Source organism: Hevea brasiliensis, chromosome 6, assembly GCF_030052815.1.
Source record: "Hevea brasiliensis isolate MT/VB/25A 57/8 chromosome 6, ASM3005281v1, whole genome shotgun sequence".
Taxonomy (NCBI): Eukaryota; Viridiplantae; Streptophyta; class Magnoliopsida; order Malpighiales; family Euphorbiaceae; genus Hevea; species Hevea brasiliensis.
The window spans coordinates 108038961-108057611 of NC_079498.1; the positions used below are offsets into that span (position 1 = coordinate 108038961).

Consider the following 18651-nt stretch of genomic DNA (forward strand, 5'->3'; position numbering starts at 1 on the left):
GAGTGGAGATGATAGAGAGGAACATGGCAATTTTGAAGGAAGAGATACTCCAACTGCGAACTGAACGGGATTGCAAGTTGAATATTTATGGGAGGAAATGAGTCAGGCACTCGAAAAGATGGATGCCATAAAAGGATTGCTTACTTGTTTAGTAAAGGGGAAGTCCACTCATGAGGAATTGGAGGGAGCATCAGCTTCGAATCTCCAAGGAGAGACCTCGGATCCACGAGTAGCAAAACGAAACATGGGAATTTCAGCCAAACGGGTACAACTACCAAAACTTTGATGGACAGGATCCCTTGGGGTGGTTAGCTAGGGCTGAGCGGGATTTTACCATCCACCAGACTCGCAATGAATCAAATGTACAGTTAGCCTTGATTTGTAAGGAGGGAGCAGCTCTTCACTGGTTTTTGTGGTTGAAACAGAGATCTCCCAACATGACATGGGAGAAATTATCTGCTGAAATATTACAACGGTATGGGGATGATGTGTTTGCTAATCCTGTTGAAAGATTGGCAGCAGTGAAGCAATAAAGATCTGTGGACGAGTTCATAGATGATTTTATAGCTCAAGCAGTTCAAGTTGCTGGTTTATCTGATCAGCAATTTTTAGGGTTTTTTCTGAATGGATTAAGAGACGAAATAAGAGTGAGGATTCGGTCACATGATTAGGTGGATATTTTTTGAACTATGAATGTTGCCCGTGAGATTGAAAGGGAACTGCGATATACAGGGTTCTCTGGTGAAGCTGAGGGGAAGATGACAGTAGATGGTGGAGGAAGAGGGAACCTGAGCTATGGGTTCAAAATGCAGCAGTAGACTAGGCCTAGGGTTCAAAACGTGAGGCAGTTAGATAATGTTGTCTCCAAGACTCACTCATCCTTCGACATTGCCCTCTACACAGAAAAATTTAGCCGGCACAATCAAAAACAGGGGACCTTGCTGCTACTCCCACCAAGAGTTCCTGGAATTGGAGGTTAAAGGGCTGTGTTATAAGTGCAAATAACCATATCAACCATTACATGATTGTCCAAATAAGACCCTGCGGGCTATGATTAGGGTTGATGATGAAGAAATGGGGTTGATATAAGTTAAGAATTGTTGTTCTGTTATTTCCTTCTTTCCTTTTAAACAGAGAGTTACAAGAGGCATAAAAGACTAAAATGTGTTCTAGATTAAGCTCCAAGGGGCATTTTGCAATTATCCTAGAAAGATGGCAATGGAAAATTTTAAACTTAAGTCATGCAGCAATTACTGTTATTTCATTCTCTTTCTTTCATAATTCAGACAGGTTAATCTAGTCCCAGCACCATATTGAGAATTTTAGTACATTTACAAAACCCATTCCAAATTCAAGTATTCTTAGCCAACAAATTCTCCGAAGTTTCTAATAATTCTATCAGACTACACTTTTAATCAAAAGCTGTACATTTGGCAACTACATTTGCCAATAGCTAACCTACTGATACATTTTTATCATGTACAACTATGTATGTATATATATTTATATATCCAATAATAACTAATCATGCATAAGGCAGCAATGATGATTCCTGGAATGCCTATTTTGTTGAATGACCAAAATTGAACCACTGATGTTGAATTCCGAAGATGCCAGGAGATCTCCAACTGTCCCCAGCTCTGGACACTCTTCCCAGTCACTCAAACCTGTTGTCATGGGTGAGTACCCTCGTGCACCCTTCCCTATTATGATCAATGAATACATCTCCTTAATTTCATTTAGAACCTCCAGTGTTTCCAGCCCATTGTTGACATGCTTCTCCAAATATCGAACTTTACCCGACGAAACATATCTAAACAGAAAATCAGTCATGTAACAGAAGGCAACAAATAGCACTTAAGATCAGTTTGGTATTGTTGTTTACAATGTTAAGAAAAATCCCACCTTTAAATTTGTCAGTTATAAGCTTAAATTTCTAGTGTTAAGTTTGCTACAGGATATATACCTTTTGCAGAAATCTTCCATGGAGACATTGTCTATTGCATTCTCAACCTCAGAGGCTGATATTGTCAGAAGTACTTCATCATTGCTGATGGATGCATTATCTTGCTCTCCCAATGTCGCTTGTTGGAAGCGGATGACAGTCAAATTAATACGAGGGTGACAGGCAATTCTTTTGCTAAATGCCAATGCTTCACGATCATCAGGGCCTCCGAAAAATAATGTTACTACATTCTGCTCCACTTCAGGGTTAGGCTGTTGAAAGCCAGTCTGACCTTTATCCACAAAGATCCCAATCGAGCACCGGGCATGACGAAGAATCTTCTGATTATTCATTCTAACACCTTCCTTACTGATTTCCATTTTCCCATCAAGGCGTTGATGCTTGTGATAAGTGAGGATTAGAATAGATACTCGGAAGTCCTCAACGCTGTTGCAGACATTCTCAAACATGGCTGCAAAGGATGAAACAACTTTTTTTATGTAAACAATAACTTTAGTCTCTGTACTGAAATTATCTACAGCATCATTTATCTCTAGCACATCATTTCCACCATAGTCTTCTTCATCACTATATTGATCTCCATCTTCTAGCTCGTGGTACATCAAATTGGTTTTGCAGCGTTTTTTGGGTAGCTCAACTAAGTACATCAAATAAGGTCTGATGGGGACCTTTTTAAACCCATTCAATGCTGAGATTAAACCAATTTTTGCTGATATATGGCGAGAGCTATAAACACAAAACAGAATCCTGAGTTCACTCTGAGGACCATCATCAATTTCAAGTGAGTTGTGACCTTGTGAGTATTTTTCTTCTCTTTTTAATATACAAGACACTACTGGTCCTGCAATAAATGTGTTAAGCACTACTACTATTATCACCAAGTTGTGAAAGTTATCATCCCACCAATCCTGCAACACAGAATACAAAATCAGCCTAAGAAACACTCAGCAGGCAGAGTTTTGGTCAAGAAAAACTTACAAAGGCCTTGGACTTGGGGACTACATCAATGAGTAGAAGTTCTCCATGGCCTTTCAAGTTGAGAATAAATGCAAGGATCACTCCCTCATTCCTTGGAATCTTTAGATAATGGCAAGCGACTAGTGTTCCAATAATTTTGCCCCCAATGCTGAGCACGATCACAAGGACAACAACAATAACATTTCTAAAACTACCCAGATAACTTACATCGAACCTGAAGCCATTGAAGCCAAAGTAAATGGGAAGGATGAAATTATTAACAGAGTAAGTAAGTTTATGCAACAATGTCCTAGTTGTTTTTCCTTCCCTGGGGAACATCACACCGATGAAGAAACAAGAAATTGTACTGTTGTATCCAAATTCTTCAATAAGAAATGAGAAAAATATAATGGGCGACAAAATGGTTAACACATCAGTGCCTGGCAAATATCTTTGGTTCTGCCTCCTCCTGTTATACCAAATTGCTAAGAATCTATTTAGAACAACGGCTAACACAGTGAAAACAAGGCATAGAATCCCATGACCAAACATTTTTCCTGAGGTGAAAGCTATAACTATATCATACCATATCATACAAGACATTTCATTAATCAAAGATGAAGATATTGCCAATCTCCCTACTTCTGCTGTATGAAACTTTAATTCAGTTATCAAACGAATCACCACAGGAGGGGCTGAGCTTGCTAAGATTATCATGATAATATGGGCGAAAATAAGCTTGTGCTCATTTATTATCAACATACGGATTACAAAGATAGTGATTGCTGCTCCAAAGGCACTACAGGCAATTATGCCCCCACATGCAATCATGCTTGCTTGGCGAAAGTTTCGCTTTATGTAAGGAATATCTGTCTCAAGACCGATCAAGAACATAAAAAGGATGCGGAAAATGAAGGAGACAATGAAGTTGTAATCAGAGAAATCACGCTGATCGAACAATTCTCCGATTTTCTTTATCCGGCATAACAATGAGGGACCTAGCACCAATCCTGCCTGACAAAAAGACATTATGTATTAACAACATATTTTAAGTTGGACATTTAGTACGTTCTTTGGATCCTAAATTTATATATAAAATCTTAGAGATGTACCAAAATCTGCGCTATAGGTCCTGGTTGTCCCAGGGGCTTCAGGACTACATGAAAGAACTGGGAGATAAGAAGCATAATGCAGCTCTGCACGAAGGTGGTAGTAAGTGGGTTTAAAAGATCATCTGTACACATTGCTCGTTTTGCTGCATCCATTTTAGTATAAGAATGGTAAAGAACAGGATAAGAGCGAGGAAGTTAAGAAAGAAAATGAAGTGACTTGTATGCAGATATTCAAGAAAGTTAGAAGAAGGATTTTGAAAGGAAAAATGTACAAGGAAGCTAGAGAAGGTATAAAATAGGCAAGAAGCATTTAAGAGAGAGGGTAGAGAAGGTAGGGAGTGATATTCCTTCCTTTTCTCTTTTCCCTTCTCCCTTCATGCTTCTCTCTTCCTATCTTTGTGCATGTCCCTGGTGTATTTTGTTCAAATCTCAAAAGGTTCATGAAAGATGTAAGAGAAATTATCTATGGAGGATCTTTCATCCCGGGAAATTGTGACCCACAAATAAGAGGGCTAATACTTTTCTAATGTTGAAAAAAAGCTTACTTTTTCCAGAATTAGTTATATTAATTATTTATTTATCTGCCGACTCTTGAAAGTGTTCCCATGACCCATCAGTTGCAGTTGCAGCAAAGTGTCTCCTTCCTCATCATCAAGTGTCATTGACTCAGTAATCTGCAGTCCTCCCCTTATAGCCATTAATCCAGCACGTAAAAAGGCTAAAGTACAAACCCTAACATAATCTCACCTCTTACAAAAGAAAAAAAAAAAAAAAGTCATTTCTCTAACAATAATTAGCTATAATTATAATTATTCTAGGCTCTTTATTTTTTTTTCTAGGAATATCATTTGTGCCAATGGGAATAAATCATACATGGTCAAAGCCCAAATATAAGAGCCTAAATAAAACAGACCAACAGGCTAGAAAATAATGAAGTCTAGCTCAGCAAACAAAACAACCCATGGCTAAAACTAAAAGGTTCATAAGCCCAGCCCAACACACCAAACCTTAGTTATGGCAGAAAGAAACAAAGCAGCTGCAGTCGCCACTCCACCACCCACTCCAGAGGGCAGTCGTTGGAGATCAACTCGCAGGGAAGAACGGAGGAGTTCAAGCACGGCTAGAGTCAGAACAAAGACCCCAAAAGATTGAAACTGGGTAACAAAGGCAACCGAGCCCGTTCTTTGATTCACATACCTGACCTCATTATTCTTCGATTAATTCATAAATTTGATGGTTCGATATAAGCCTATAAACATAACTTAGGATGCCCATTTCCGTGAATTTAAATGCCCTTCTGTCTACGTAACAATCATTTGTGGTTAATACCAGTTCAAATTTTTTTTTTTTTTTTAAAATTCATTTTTGGTTAATAAAAGGGTGGATAGGTCATGTATTCTGTTATGCTGCCTCCCAAGGCTTTTCATCTTAATGAAGGTTTAACAGTTCCCATCATAAAAAAACATCATTTGTTTTCTCTCTCCATTAGTTGATGGTATTCTGCTGGCACATCTGGTTGACGAGGGGTAAAGATCATTTTAAGCATCAAAATGACCACGTAGTTGTAGCTCATGATGGGCACAACCACCAATAAAATAACACACCCACAGAGAGAAAAGAGCAGCAAACTGAAGGCAACCACTTCTACCCATATTCCCATTAGAAATCCATAGGAAACCCAGTTGTCTCTATCTCACTGATTATTTATGATATTGATAATTTAGCACGCCTAAGCATGTAAAACTCATCCTAACTACCATTCCTCGCATTCCCAATTTGTTCTCCTGTCCACAAGTCAGCTTTACAGGCTGTAGCTCCCCACATTTTTACCACACTCTTGAGCCAGCTATTTATACTTCACTCTCTCTTTAAAGCAGAAACCTCACCAAACAGCCGCTTCTACTAGGAGACAACCAACTAGGCCACTAAATTTCTTTCCATCCCTTTTTTAATTTTTTTTACATATTACATGATTGTAAGATGCAATGGCGAAACATAAAGAGGTCTTTCCATAGTTTCACGTCACGTAGATGCCCATTCAAAGTAATGACAGCGGGCACCTCTAGTTGCAGTCCAGTTGCCACAGCCAAAGAAAAGGCTCCCTTGCTTTGGTCCAGGCTTCCGAACCATGCCTTTGCTGCTCTCCACTCCGCAGTAACAGAAAGGGTGATAATGGAAAAAAGGAATACGCATTTCCTTAGGTTTATAGGGTTGATGTAGTGAGGAAAGACGGTCAGGGGACGGCAATGAACCATCAGTTGTCTGCCAAATTAGTGAGTTTGTTATGGAGAATTTGATACCCCTGCACATGAGGAGGGCAAGTAGGCGAGCAGTGTTTTTGGCGTCATCCAGTCCACAATGAGCACGGCCTTGCCATGCTAGGCCTGCCATCTCCACAGCCTCCTTTAGATTGCACCTAACACCACCAAATACCTCACAGAAAGGAACTTTCAAGTTGATCCACCTAATAAATGAATGAAAAAATTAGTCCAAACTAATACCCATATTAGATGTAGTTTTCATATTTATCTGAAAGCATCCCAATAAAAGGAAAGAGCTAGAAAATGGCCCCGTGTATTCATAATGCACTGTTTATATCAGCAACTTTTTTCAATTAAAAAACAATTTGCAAAACAAAGAACATATATTTATCATGCAAGGATTCAGATTAACAAGTCAGCTCACCGATTAAAGTAAGGGGGCTTCCTGATCTTCTTAAATCGGCACTCAGATTCTAACATCACTCGGCAATCCCAGTTTGACCATGTAACCACAGCAAAGTTAGTGTCTTTTATCCCCTTCTTCTCAAGCCATTTGTCATGCCTAAGGAGAGCCTCACTAAGTGTGACACCTCGGTCCACCTGAAACCCCACAGAAACATAAAAATAAGATCAACATTACAGAATATAAATTCTACATAAAATGGTCTGGACGACAAATTGTTGATAACATGGATGCCAAAAGAAGAGCCAATCAAGGTATGCACATACACACTACCACAAAACTCAGGATCCAAACGCCTTCCCATTTCTACAATCCACATTCACTCATTTGTCCTTTCTTCTCAAAATCTCCAAATTCCACCAAGAAATATGTAATCCACACTCGTAATCAAACTATGCATATTGTATGAAGTTCAGAATCAATCAAGTTCTACAGAAATGTGTGTTTTAGTGGAGTGTTAGTTCACAAATAAAATAACAGGGTGATGTGATCTCTGGAGAAACAAGGGAAGAAGTACATTTGCAGAAAATAGAGGAAGAAAATTTAGGAATAAATAATAATCTCTCCATCCTGTTTGATGAAGGAAAAGAGGTTTTATGAATGATAAAGTTATGATTTCAACTTCACTTTTCCAAAAATTATATAAAAAATATGTATAGGTATAAAAACTTAGTTTCACAAAACATCCCCTCACTTTCCTCCAAATTTGGAGAGAAAGTGGACTGTGGATGCATGACTTACTTTCCTACCCACATTTTCCATATTTCCCAGTTTCCGTACTTTCACAAACAAGAAAAAAGTGAAAACTAGCTCTACTTTCTTTCCTCTTTTGGTTTCCCTTGATTTTCCACCTTCCCAATCATTGCTAAACCCAATAAAATGTGCTCATAAACAGGCAGAGCCAGAGCAATAAGATCACTGAAAGATCATGGTGGCCACTTTCACTTACCCAGTAAAATAGTGCCTTACTGGGTAGTGTTAGCATTTTTTTTGGGGTCAGCTACAAATAGGTAAGCTTACAAGATGTGGTTTTTCAAATAAGCAATTTTCAAAGTGTTTGTCCAGTAATTAAAAAAAAGAGAGAGCCAGTGCAAAAAGCATCCCACACTTGTGCCCTTAACTTATAATTACTAAAACAGCTAAAGCAAAAAAATCCTGAAAAACCTTAGTATCATGATCATAAATTGAATTCCTTTCAGAAGTCATGACATAGCAGAATGACCAAAACAGGAAAGAAATACTTTCTCTAAATTTTCATTCAATGCCCTGTCCCGATTATTTAGCTGACATCCTCCTCAAATTTGACTGGTCACAGTCAGGTTTTTCCCATAAGAATGACTTTTTTAACCATCACACCACAAAACACATTTCACATGAAAAGAGCATGGCACACGGGCTATGAGCAACTGCTTATGCCATTAAACTTCAGATTAGAAACATATGCAAATAATAATAATAATATTAATAATAATAATATTAATAATAATATAGGAAACAACTTCTGCCATAAAAAATAAAAAAAATAAAATAGAAAAAAAAAACCCTAGATGCATGAAATAGTTGAGAAGGTGATGAGCAGAGAGAAAAGTGCTAGGAAACAAGTTCAAACAGACACAATTACAGTAAGACCAACTCATGGGTAACAGTTAGAAATAATAACCATTGCAAAGCCTAATAAAATCAAAACACTTTCGGTATCACCACTTCCTACTGCCAATTCACCATGTCTTCCTGTCCTTGATTGATGTTTGGATGCTAATGTGGCTCAAAGCTCAAAGGTTTTAGCCACCAACTGACAAGAAGACTTGCACAAGTAGTAAATATCTAAAATTACAACAGCATATTCATAGAACCTTTGTTTTTCCAAGTTATCAGAGTAATATCTATACCTTGGAGAAATAAAAATTAAAAAAAAAATCCATCTAACCTGGCTGTTACCAAGCAATGCCTCACTGACACAAGGGAATCTGTGATACTAAGCAAACAGATTCCTAGAACAAAGGACTCTGACAAACTATCTAGTCTTTAAATGCAAAATAAAGGATAGCCCAGTACAATATAAACTGAATACTGCCAATAAACACTACAAGCAACATGTATATTTAGTTCCCATTTATACAAGGAAAAGGATATCCAAACTAACCTGGATTTGCTGGATACCAGTCAGATCCTTGCAGAAATCACTTAGGAGCTGATTGCAAGTTGGCCGCACATATGTCTGGAAACATGCTTCTAGTTGGCCAGTTACACTGCTCACAATGACAGATGGAAACTCAATTATCTCTTGTGGATGGGGATTTTTTTCCTTGTCACAAGTAGCCTCAAAGTCTATGACTACAAAATACTGAAAATCTTGGAACTGAAATTCATAGGGGTAACCTTGGGAGTACATATTAGACAGGGGATACTGAAATCGAGTTTCCATAGGAAAGGGATAAACTTGACTCTTAAAGCAATTCATTTGGCACTGCTGAACCTTTTGAGAGTCAGGATAGAAGGTTGACCACAAGCCAAAATCATGATGGTAGGTAGGTTTGCTGTGAAATTCACTAGGAAGTTCAAGAAATTCGCTGCTTATTGAGTGAACTGGTTCCACAACATCCCCACCTGAGTGCACACTGATTTCTTCTTTAAGCTCTGGAAAAATATCAATTGAATTCCCGTATGGGAATCCGTTGGTCTGGAGGCATTTTAAGGATGCCTCACAGCTCCTTTGAATAGTTTCTGCAGTACGAAATCAAAGCAACAAACATCTGAAAAATTAATTTAGAACTTCTCATCATTATCAACCATAATTAACCGTCCAGCAGAACCAAAATACAGAAGTACAAAAGTACAAACAGGAGATGCTAGGTATAAGCATACCTGGCATATGGGCATCCGTATCCAATTTACCCAAATAAAACCTCACCCACCCATTCATCCATCATCAAATGTAACCATTTTAATGTATTACGATATATAGTTCTAATTACGGATGGGCATGGATGGGCCCAAACCAGGCTTTACCAATAAAGCTGGGGTCCTATGTCATGCCCTACTTTGCCTGAATCCTTTGAGCATAGGCCTGAAACCTAAGGAAAAAAGGGCCCATGCCCAGGTAAGACCAACCTGAAATCTTCCTAAATTTTGCTTTAAATGAGGAATCTTGATTAGTCGATTTACTTTTATTACTTTCACCAAGACCATCCTATTGCTACCGCCACCAACAAATTCTCCCCCAACACCACCACCAAAGCATGGCTACCGCTACTATCAAATAAACTAAATATACTAATAAAAATTGTCATTACATTACATTTTTTTATTTTGCAACCAAACTAGGATTAGAATACTACTACGTTCTCATTCCGTATGTCACCAAACAATGCCAAAGGAAATCCAAGAATTGGTGATAACGAAAATGATCGATGAGACAAGAACATTAATAGATATTATGATACTTTATTGATTACATGATATCACATTGGTTGATCTTTTATGTCTATGTCCAACAAAAGATCCTTGACTTGATTTTTAATTCCATGCAGGTTGAGTTTATATTTCATTGTTTTCTAGAAAGGACACAACTCTACCCTAGTTAAAACAAAAATCACAAATTTAACTGATTTTTCCCAAATGAAGTATCCATCCCCAAAAGGTAAAACTAGCCCAAAACAATCTCCCTGATTAGATAAAACACAGAAAATCACACAATATTTTGAAAGACAGTGCTATTCATCAAGCTCAAATGAACATTAGCACTCAACACCAAGTTAATTTCAGACGACCCCAGAAGAAATAACTTACAATATCAGCACTTTAGAATCACTACAAGGGAACATGACCGATCAATATCTTTGTCACCCCAAAATCCTCATAACTAAGGACAACTGAAATACTGCTCTGATAAATTGAAGTAATTATATACTATTACTAGGTACATTTTAAGTGGCTGCCAGTAAGAGAGCAATTTAGTTATATGCAGCTCTGCATCAGATATCTTCAACTAAACTGAGCCCAGCATGAGATGTTCAAGATTAGACGTCTATATAACCAAACCAAGGTCAACACTAAAATTAGGTTAGAGTTAACATTTATGCAACCCCATCCACAACCCAAGCCAGACCTTAATTTGGTATCTGCAAAACTACATTCAACACCAAAGGGAGTGCATGAAACAAAAGTTCAAATTATGCACATTTGCACAGTGGTGATGCTTAAATTTTAAGCATTCCAACTACAATTTCCTCTTACAACAAAAAATTCTTACTCATAAAGAACCCAAAAAAAAAAAAAAAAACATATCATCACATCCCATTATGATTATCCTTATAATTCATTATTGATTTTCAATCACTCTTGAACATAAAATTAAACATCCCCCCAATTCAACTAGCAGTCTTAAGTCTAAACATTCAACTCCTAGCAGCATCCCCACTACCCAAAGAAACAGAGATTAAAATAAAACCCAACTAATTTAACAGCACTAAAATATTAATCAAATACTATAGTACAGTATTATAACACGCATTGACCAACCATACCAAAAACAAGGAAAGAAGAAATAAGTCCACATTTTGATAATTAAAACCCAGCAGGGAAAAACCAAGATTTGCATTCTTACATCACAAATTAATCATATAAACTCAGCAGTCAGATTACAATTGAACACAAAGCATTAAACCAAACACTCAAATAGGTCAAAATTGAAACTTTAGTTCACAAAGCTAAAAGCACAAACCCAATAGAAATTAAAGAAACGAGAAGCTACCTTTATTTTCAAGGGCCATCATGATCTTTCGTTAAATAAAGATCCACTACCGAGTACATCAGATCTTACTCTGTTTCGCCCACCTATACCCACCAATCACACAGAATCAAACACAAGTAAAACCACAGAGAGCAAAATTTCCACAGAGAGAGAGACAGAGAGAGAGAGAGAGAGACCTGGTGTGATTTGGCGACGGGAAAGAGAGCAAGCAAATGAGCTGCTCTTTATAGTTTTAATTAATTAAATTATTTACGATTTATATAATAAATCTCATAATTAAAATTTGCTGCCTTTATTGTATTTTATTAATTTTATTATTATAATATATTTTATTAATTTATATAAGAATATTTTATAAACTATAGAAAAGTAAAATTAAAAATATAATAAATTTTCTTAATATAAAAATAATTAAAATTTATTTCTATCTACTTAACATATAAGGTCTACTCAAATTTATTGTATGATGTTAATATTAATTAATTAATTTTGTTTTTATAAATATTAATAATTAGATTATTTAATAGATAAAAAATAATTCTATTTAATTATAATATTCAAAACATATACATGATTATTAATAATTTGTGAATTAAAATATAAAATTTGTGGGATTTTCTTATGCATGCATTACTTGGCAGAAGAAAATAATTGGTGGTTGGATGGCAAGCGAGGACAGTAAGATTTCGGGAAGATAATCGTAAGACGCGTGTCCAACATAGGGTGGTTTAACAATGTCTCTATTGTGGGCGCAGAGGGATTAGATATTTTCTTGTGTGTACATGGAGTATAAAACACGAAAAAATATCGGAGTTAAAGGGTTCTTGGCCGTTGGATTTTTGACTTTTTATCCTATGCTTGATCATGTCCTTAGGATTGAGATTGTGGTGATTACTCCGTTGGATTTGTTATATTTCAGATTTTTTTAATGCTAGTTTAGTATACGGAGGAGGTTTTACAAAATAATGAGTTTTTTTTTTTTAATTTTATGGAGTAATTGGTAACTTTTTGATATTTTCTAAAATTTTCATTAAAAAATATCAAAATTTTTATTTTTAATCTACTGAATATGGGTTGAGGAGGTTTTATTCTTAAAATTTTTAAAAATTTAAAAAAAATTATTTTTTCTTGAATAATAAAAAATTATAAAGTTTGACTATGAAAATTTTATTTTAATTACGTTGAAAATATTTATTTACTCTTCACATATTTTTCTTAGGATTTATTGAAAATTTTTTCTATGAAAAAATATAGGACTTAGAAATATAATAGGGATGTGTTTGATGTTACTATTTAATTTGTTATTGACAAAAATATTATATATTTAGTTAGAGATAATTAAAATAATTTTAATTTTATATTATTATTTAATATGTTATTAAGATAGACAATATGTAAATATATTAGTAAGAGATAATTAAAAATAATTTGAAATTTAATTTTACATATTTAAATTATAAAAATTTAAATATTTAAATTTTAAATACTAGTAAATACTGAAAAGTAATCATATAATAGAATTGTGTATCTTGATTGGCATCATGGACCATATTTATATGATTAGAGATGACACTTTTTCATCACAATCTTGATTTTATTAGTTCATACCCAATTGATTTTCTTCGCATATCATGAGAATGATACTTATTATGTAACTATATGTTTGATAGCAATAGAGCGGATTCGTTTTATCCGAGCAATCTGACTTTACTCGATCATTTTATATTTCGTCCGAACACTCTTTATCTTACCTGATTATCCTATGTTCTATTTGGACACTCTTTATCCGAGCATAAATATTTTTTTGAGCATCTTTATCTTATTTGAACATTCTTATATTTTCTGAATATCTTTATTTTATCTGAATATCATGTGTTTGACTATGAAAATCTGAATCATATATTAAGTTTTCTTACGACTATCTTGAATTTTAAAACATATTATATCAATAATAATCATTCACCAAAATTTACTATTAATCAATCATAATTCAACTCAATTTCAGAGAATAATTATTACAAATATTAAACTATAGGAATTAGCTGCTACAAAAATGTAAAATATGATCCACTAAACTATATATATATATTGGAGACTAATTTGTTTCTACTTGAAAAGAGAGCTGGGGACTAATTTGTTTCTCTCAGTCAACCTTTCTTTTGCACATATTAATTTGGCCTTAATTAGATCAGACACATTCAGCTCCACATTTACGAAGTTGAAGATTTCCAATTTGCACTTGGCTTGCAGACTCAAGAATTGATTGATGACCTGAAATCTACAAGTGGGGTGGAAAGGCTGAGCGGTGGAGACAAAATAGGTGGTGATACTCAAGACTTTATTGAGAATATTATGCCATAGGAGTGACTCAGAGGTGCCATAGGAGTGACTCAGAGGCGTCCCAGTTCCTCAAGAAACAGTTCAAAATACCCAAGTTCTCAGTATAGTGGTGAGCCTGTCTTTGTTGAGAATTTATTTGTTGTATCTGTAGCAATTCAATTGTGTCCATAACGTTTCAATTCTATTCTTTTCCATTTTCCTCAGTGTATTTCATTGTTCACTTTCTCCATCTCCATGAATAGGTTTTGTAATTTATATACTGTTATTGCCTATGTATTTTAACATTTTCTTCTTTCTTTGTCCTTTAAAAAAGCAAGGACCAATTGTGAAGAAAGGAATAAAAAAAAAATTATGATTGATTTGATTTAATCCTTATTATCATTACAATTTAGATTTCTAAGTAAGAAGTTGAAAATTTTGTTTTTCCTTTATTTCAACAGATTATTTTTGAATTTTTTTAAAGTTATTTGATTTGATTTAATTTTTATTTTAAAAAATTTAATTTATTTGATTTGATTTTTTTTAATATCAATAGAATTGAATTCAACTAAATATCTTATTTTTTTAATTATTAATTATTATTAAGTTTCAAATTAGAGTTAAAATATAACTAAAATTAAATTTAAAATGAGTTTAAAATAATTTTTAAAAAAAATATAAATCCATATGAAATTCAAATCAATAAGTTCAACTGAACTGAGGTTCATTCGGTTCGGTTTGTTAAAATTTTCAATTTATTCAATTTGAAATGATTTTCTTCCTAATTTAATTTAGTCTGCTAAAAATTTTGGTTTATTCAGTTTTCAAATCAATTTGATCAGATTGATACTTACCTCTACTTGGACACAAATAGGGGTGGCCATGGTTTATTTGATTTTCTTCATAATTTCTTCATAATTCAATTTAGTCTACTAAAAATTTTAATTTATTCGGTTTTCAGATCAAATTGATCAGATTGATTCTCACCATTTACCTCTACTTGGACACACATAGGGGTGCTCATGGTTGTGTCCGGTTTTGATTTGACTTCAAGGTTCTTTAGTCTTGATTTTAATTTAATTAATTTCAATTTGATTTTTATCTAATTCAATCACTTATTTTTTTTTTACATTGTTTTTAAAGAAAAATGCCGATTCGGACTTAAGGCAGACAACCAAGTTTTGATTCGGTTCAAGTCTTCAAGAAGTAAAGAAAATGGTTCAATTAGGATTGATTTCCATTGAGTTAGACAGGTTCAGTTTTGGGTTCGAACCGGACCGCGGCCTAGTTATTCAAGTCAGGAAACCCCCAAAACCTTTGTTAAAACGCAGAGAAGCTAGGCAAAAGGTAAGCAGATACTCTGTGACTCTGATTCTCATGGCTTCGGGAGGCAACGCAGCTATTGGTACAGGGAACGTGGAGTGGCATGTGAGGCCTCCAAACCCTAAAAACCCAATTGTTTTCTTCGATATTACCATCGGCACCATCCCTGCTGGTCGCATCAAGATGGAACTCTTCGCTGATATTGCCCCCAAAACCGCCGAAAATTTCAGGTTCTGTAATCCTCAACTCCGATATTCCCTTCACTTATATTAAATTTTCTTGCTTTGGCTTGATTCCTGAAGTTAATTTTTTTTCTCCTTGCTTGTTATGGCAGGCAGTTTTGCACCGGCGAGTACAGGTACATAGAATTTTCAATATTGTTTATTATGATGCTCTATTGTCTGCTAGATTTAGTTGCTCATCAATTGGCACATTCATTTGATTTATACAGAAAAGCAGGATTGCCTGTAGGTTATAAAGGGTGCCAGTTCCATAGGGTGATTAAGGATTTCATGATTCAAGCCGGTGATTTTCTCAAGGTTGCTACACTCAGTTGATATATATATATATATGTATATACAAGTTCTCTAAGTTATACAGAAATGCTTATTATGGAAATTTTTCTTTGCAGGGTGATGGTAGTGGATGTGTTTCGATATATGGACACAAGTTTGAGGATGAAAATTTTGTTGCCAAACATACTGGTCCTGGTCTACTGTCAATGGTGTGCATCTCCTTTTCTACCGAATATATGTCATGTTGCTTTTAGTATTGAGTGATCGTGTATTTTAGTTACTGTTAGAAGATTTTTCTTTATGTATCATTTGCATCTTATTTTGCTTTTCCATATGCATTTTATGTTTAGTTTCTAAATTTTGCACAAAGTGACTGTTAATAGGTCTGTCAATGTAATGATCCGGAGGCATTTCCTAAGATAAAAATCTCTTAAGATTACCCCTTTTTTTAAAATATTTTTAGAGGTTTATTGTAGAAAACTTAGTAGGATAAAGAAGTATCTATGTGCTTGGTAAGAGTTTGTAGTTTCCAGCTTGGTTATACAACTCAAAAGATTAAATTCACTAAACTTGTACTTAATTTGCATGATAGGTAGAAGTTTTGTGACCAAATTTGTCAGGGTTTTATTCATTTGTTAGAAGTACCACATCTTTCCTTTAAACCCGTTTGATTTCAAGTGAAAGCCCTAATTTTTCTTTATACAAAACCTTAAATATTTTTAGCAGTTGTCTACATATATTGATTTTATGATAATCTTGATTTTGATACTAAGGACTATCCTTACATCAACTTTGTTGAATATGTAACTTTCTTCTGTTGCAGGCAAATAGTGGAGCAAACACAAATGGCTGTCAGGTTCTCCCTTTCTCTTCTGTTCACACAGGCACACATCCTACTGCATTTTGTGTTAGATAATTAGAAGTAACATATATATTGTATGCATGGGCAAGGGTCAAAAGCCTTCAAGGGATAGCAGTCCCCATTTCAATCTTATAAACTGGAGATCATGATATACACATTGTGTATTTAAATATATATAATTTTTATTAAAAAATAACAGTATTGATCCTCCACTATATTAGCTGCTTACTTGAACCAATCCAATAAAGTTGCCACTGGCCAGCTTTTTCCTCTTTATTTCCCTTTCATTTGCTCCCTTTTTAGGTAGGTAGAAGAACAGTTGTGCATGAGATGTTAAACTTGGAATTTGACTGTCCTCATGTTGTTATTCTACCTCTTGAGCCCTGATAATTCTCTAAATTACTTACTAGCTGGTTGAGAATTTGTGATATATTTTGGTGTTTCTAACTTGACATAAATTAAAGTTGGAGTTGATTTGAACCTTCATTTGCTGCAGTTCTTTATCACTTGTGCAAAATGTGACTGGCTCGACAATAAGCATGTTGTGTTTGGGGTATGTTCTCTAATTCTTTTGTAAAATACTAATATCTATTTAGCTCCTGTTTGCTTGTCTAATATTTCACTTTAGTATTCCTTGTGCTGGGTTCAATTAACATCTAAATATTTGATATCAATTATTTCAAAAATAACCAACCATAACCTAACTTCTTGTAACTAAGCAAAACAACCAACTCAATAGTTCATATTATTTCAGCTTGGGTTGGATGGTTAAATTCATAGATGTTTTTTTTTTTATCTTCCCAAGGACAAATCATAAAAATGATCTCTTCCAAATGCATATGTTAACTTGGATTCTCCTAACTTTTTTTTTTTTCGGTAGAGGGTGCTTGGGGATGGTCTTCTGGTCGTCCGGAAGATTGAGAATGTGGCTACTGGACCCAACAACCGGCCTAAATTGGCATGTATTATTGCTGAATGTGGGGAAATGTAGAAGTAAAATTGAAGAGCAGAGCTTTCCAAGATTTATTGCAAACACTTGTATAAGCTCTGTTAGATCAACATCATCTTTTGCTTACATTGTTGATCCTTTTAGTGGGGAATATTCATTCTCAAAATGTTGGCAGGACCAAAATACCTTGCATGTGATGGCAATGTGAAAGTTTACATTGCTTTATGAACAGTTTATAAAGTATTAAAATGATTTGCTTGCTTAAACCACATGGACATTTCATTTTAGAGTCTTGTGAGATTAATTACTGAAATTAAAGATTCGATTTGTTTTGAATTAAAAAAATGATTAATAATTGAAATTAGATTGAATTAAAAATTGAAAAAAAAAATTGAAATTAAAAGCGGCTTCTTGTAATTCGATCCGACTCAATAACTGGCTGCTATGCCCGTGCATGGTTCTTGGGGAGCCGAACCGAACAAAAAAAATCATATTGAACTGACAAGAATCATATTGAATCGAATTTATTTTGATACTTTAGTTCGATTTTGGTTCTTCACTAAAAATCGAACCAGAATCGTACCGAAACTGAATTGGAATTGTACCGAATCGTTATCAAATCGAGAACCGAATTTATATATATGCTTTTCTGTATTTTTTTTATATATTATATACTTTCAATATAATTATATATACTTATGTATGTATATATAATTATGAATTAAATATAATTTAATATTATATTTTATTTTTCTATATTTTTTTAATAATTTTAGTTATAAATACGTTAAATTACTTTATCATTCTTAATTATAAATATACTATTATTTTATATATATATATATATATATAAATTCTTAATTATATTTATATCTTATAGTTAAATATTATATACTACTATATTATATAATACTATATTATATAATATATTTAATAATAAGTTATATATACACCTTATAATTAAAAATTATATAATTTAGGTATAGTTAAAAGATATATTATATGATATATTATATATTAATAACTCAATTTAAAATTTAAATGCTAATTTAAGTATGACTTTTTAAAGATATAATTATATAAAATTATTTTAAAAATCAAAAACTAAATTAAAATTTTACTAAACTGAATCAAAATTAAAAAATTATATTAAACTGAAACTAAAATAATA

At 34.0% G+C, this 18651-nt stretch overlaps 3 protein-coding genes across 4 annotated transcripts; 1 reads left to right on the forward strand and 2 right to left on the reverse strand.

The window, feature by feature from the left end:
- Positions 1 to 1242: 1242 nt before the first annotated feature.
- LOC110641860 (cation/H(+) antiporter 1) lies at positions 1243 to 5380 on the reverse strand. Of its 2 annotated transcripts, XM_058149180.1 has the most exons (5): positions 5043 to 5380; positions 4036 to 4178; positions 2945 to 3937; positions 1967 to 2874; positions 1243 to 1813 (listed from the first exon to the last, which is right to left on the reverse strand). In XM_058149180.1, the coding sequence occupies exons 2-5, from the start codon at positions 4165 to 4167 to the stop codon at positions 1522 to 1524; spliced, it is 2325 nt and encodes a 774-aa protein (XP_058005163.1). In that variant the 5' UTR covers positions 4168 to 4178; positions 5043 to 5380; the 3' UTR covers positions 1243 to 1521. The 2 variants fall into 2 exon arrangements, with proteins under 2 accessions (XP_058005163.1, XP_058005162.1); XM_058149179.1 differs by having other exon boundaries at positions 4036 to 5380.
- A 284-nt stretch (positions 5381 to 5664) lies between these two features.
- LOC110641864 (uncharacterized) lies at positions 5665 to 11794 on the reverse strand. The gene is made up of 5 exons (XM_021793726.2): positions 11689 to 11794; positions 11513 to 11595; positions 8903 to 9483; positions 6721 to 6896; positions 5665 to 6499 (listed from the first exon to the last, which is right to left on the reverse strand). Exons 2-5 carry the CDS (start codon positions 11532 to 11534, stop codon positions 6058 to 6060), a joined length of 1221 nt encoding a protein of 406 aa, XP_021649418.2. The 5' UTR covers positions 11535 to 11595; positions 11689 to 11794; the 3' UTR covers positions 5665 to 6057.
- A 3350-nt stretch (positions 11795 to 15144) lies between these two features.
- Positions 15145 to 17746, forward strand: LOC110641870 (peptidyl-prolyl cis-trans isomerase CYP22). Its single transcript, XM_021793735.2, has 7 exons — positions 15145 to 15384; positions 15489 to 15512; positions 15606 to 15693; positions 15786 to 15878; positions 16493 to 16525; positions 17028 to 17084; positions 17412 to 17746. The coding sequence occupies exons 1-7, from the start codon at positions 15209 to 15211 to the stop codon at positions 17520 to 17522; spliced, it is 582 nt and encodes a 193-aa protein (XP_021649427.2). The 5' UTR covers positions 15145 to 15208; the 3' UTR covers positions 17523 to 17746.
- The last annotated feature ends 905 nt before the right edge of the window (positions 17747 to 18651 follow it).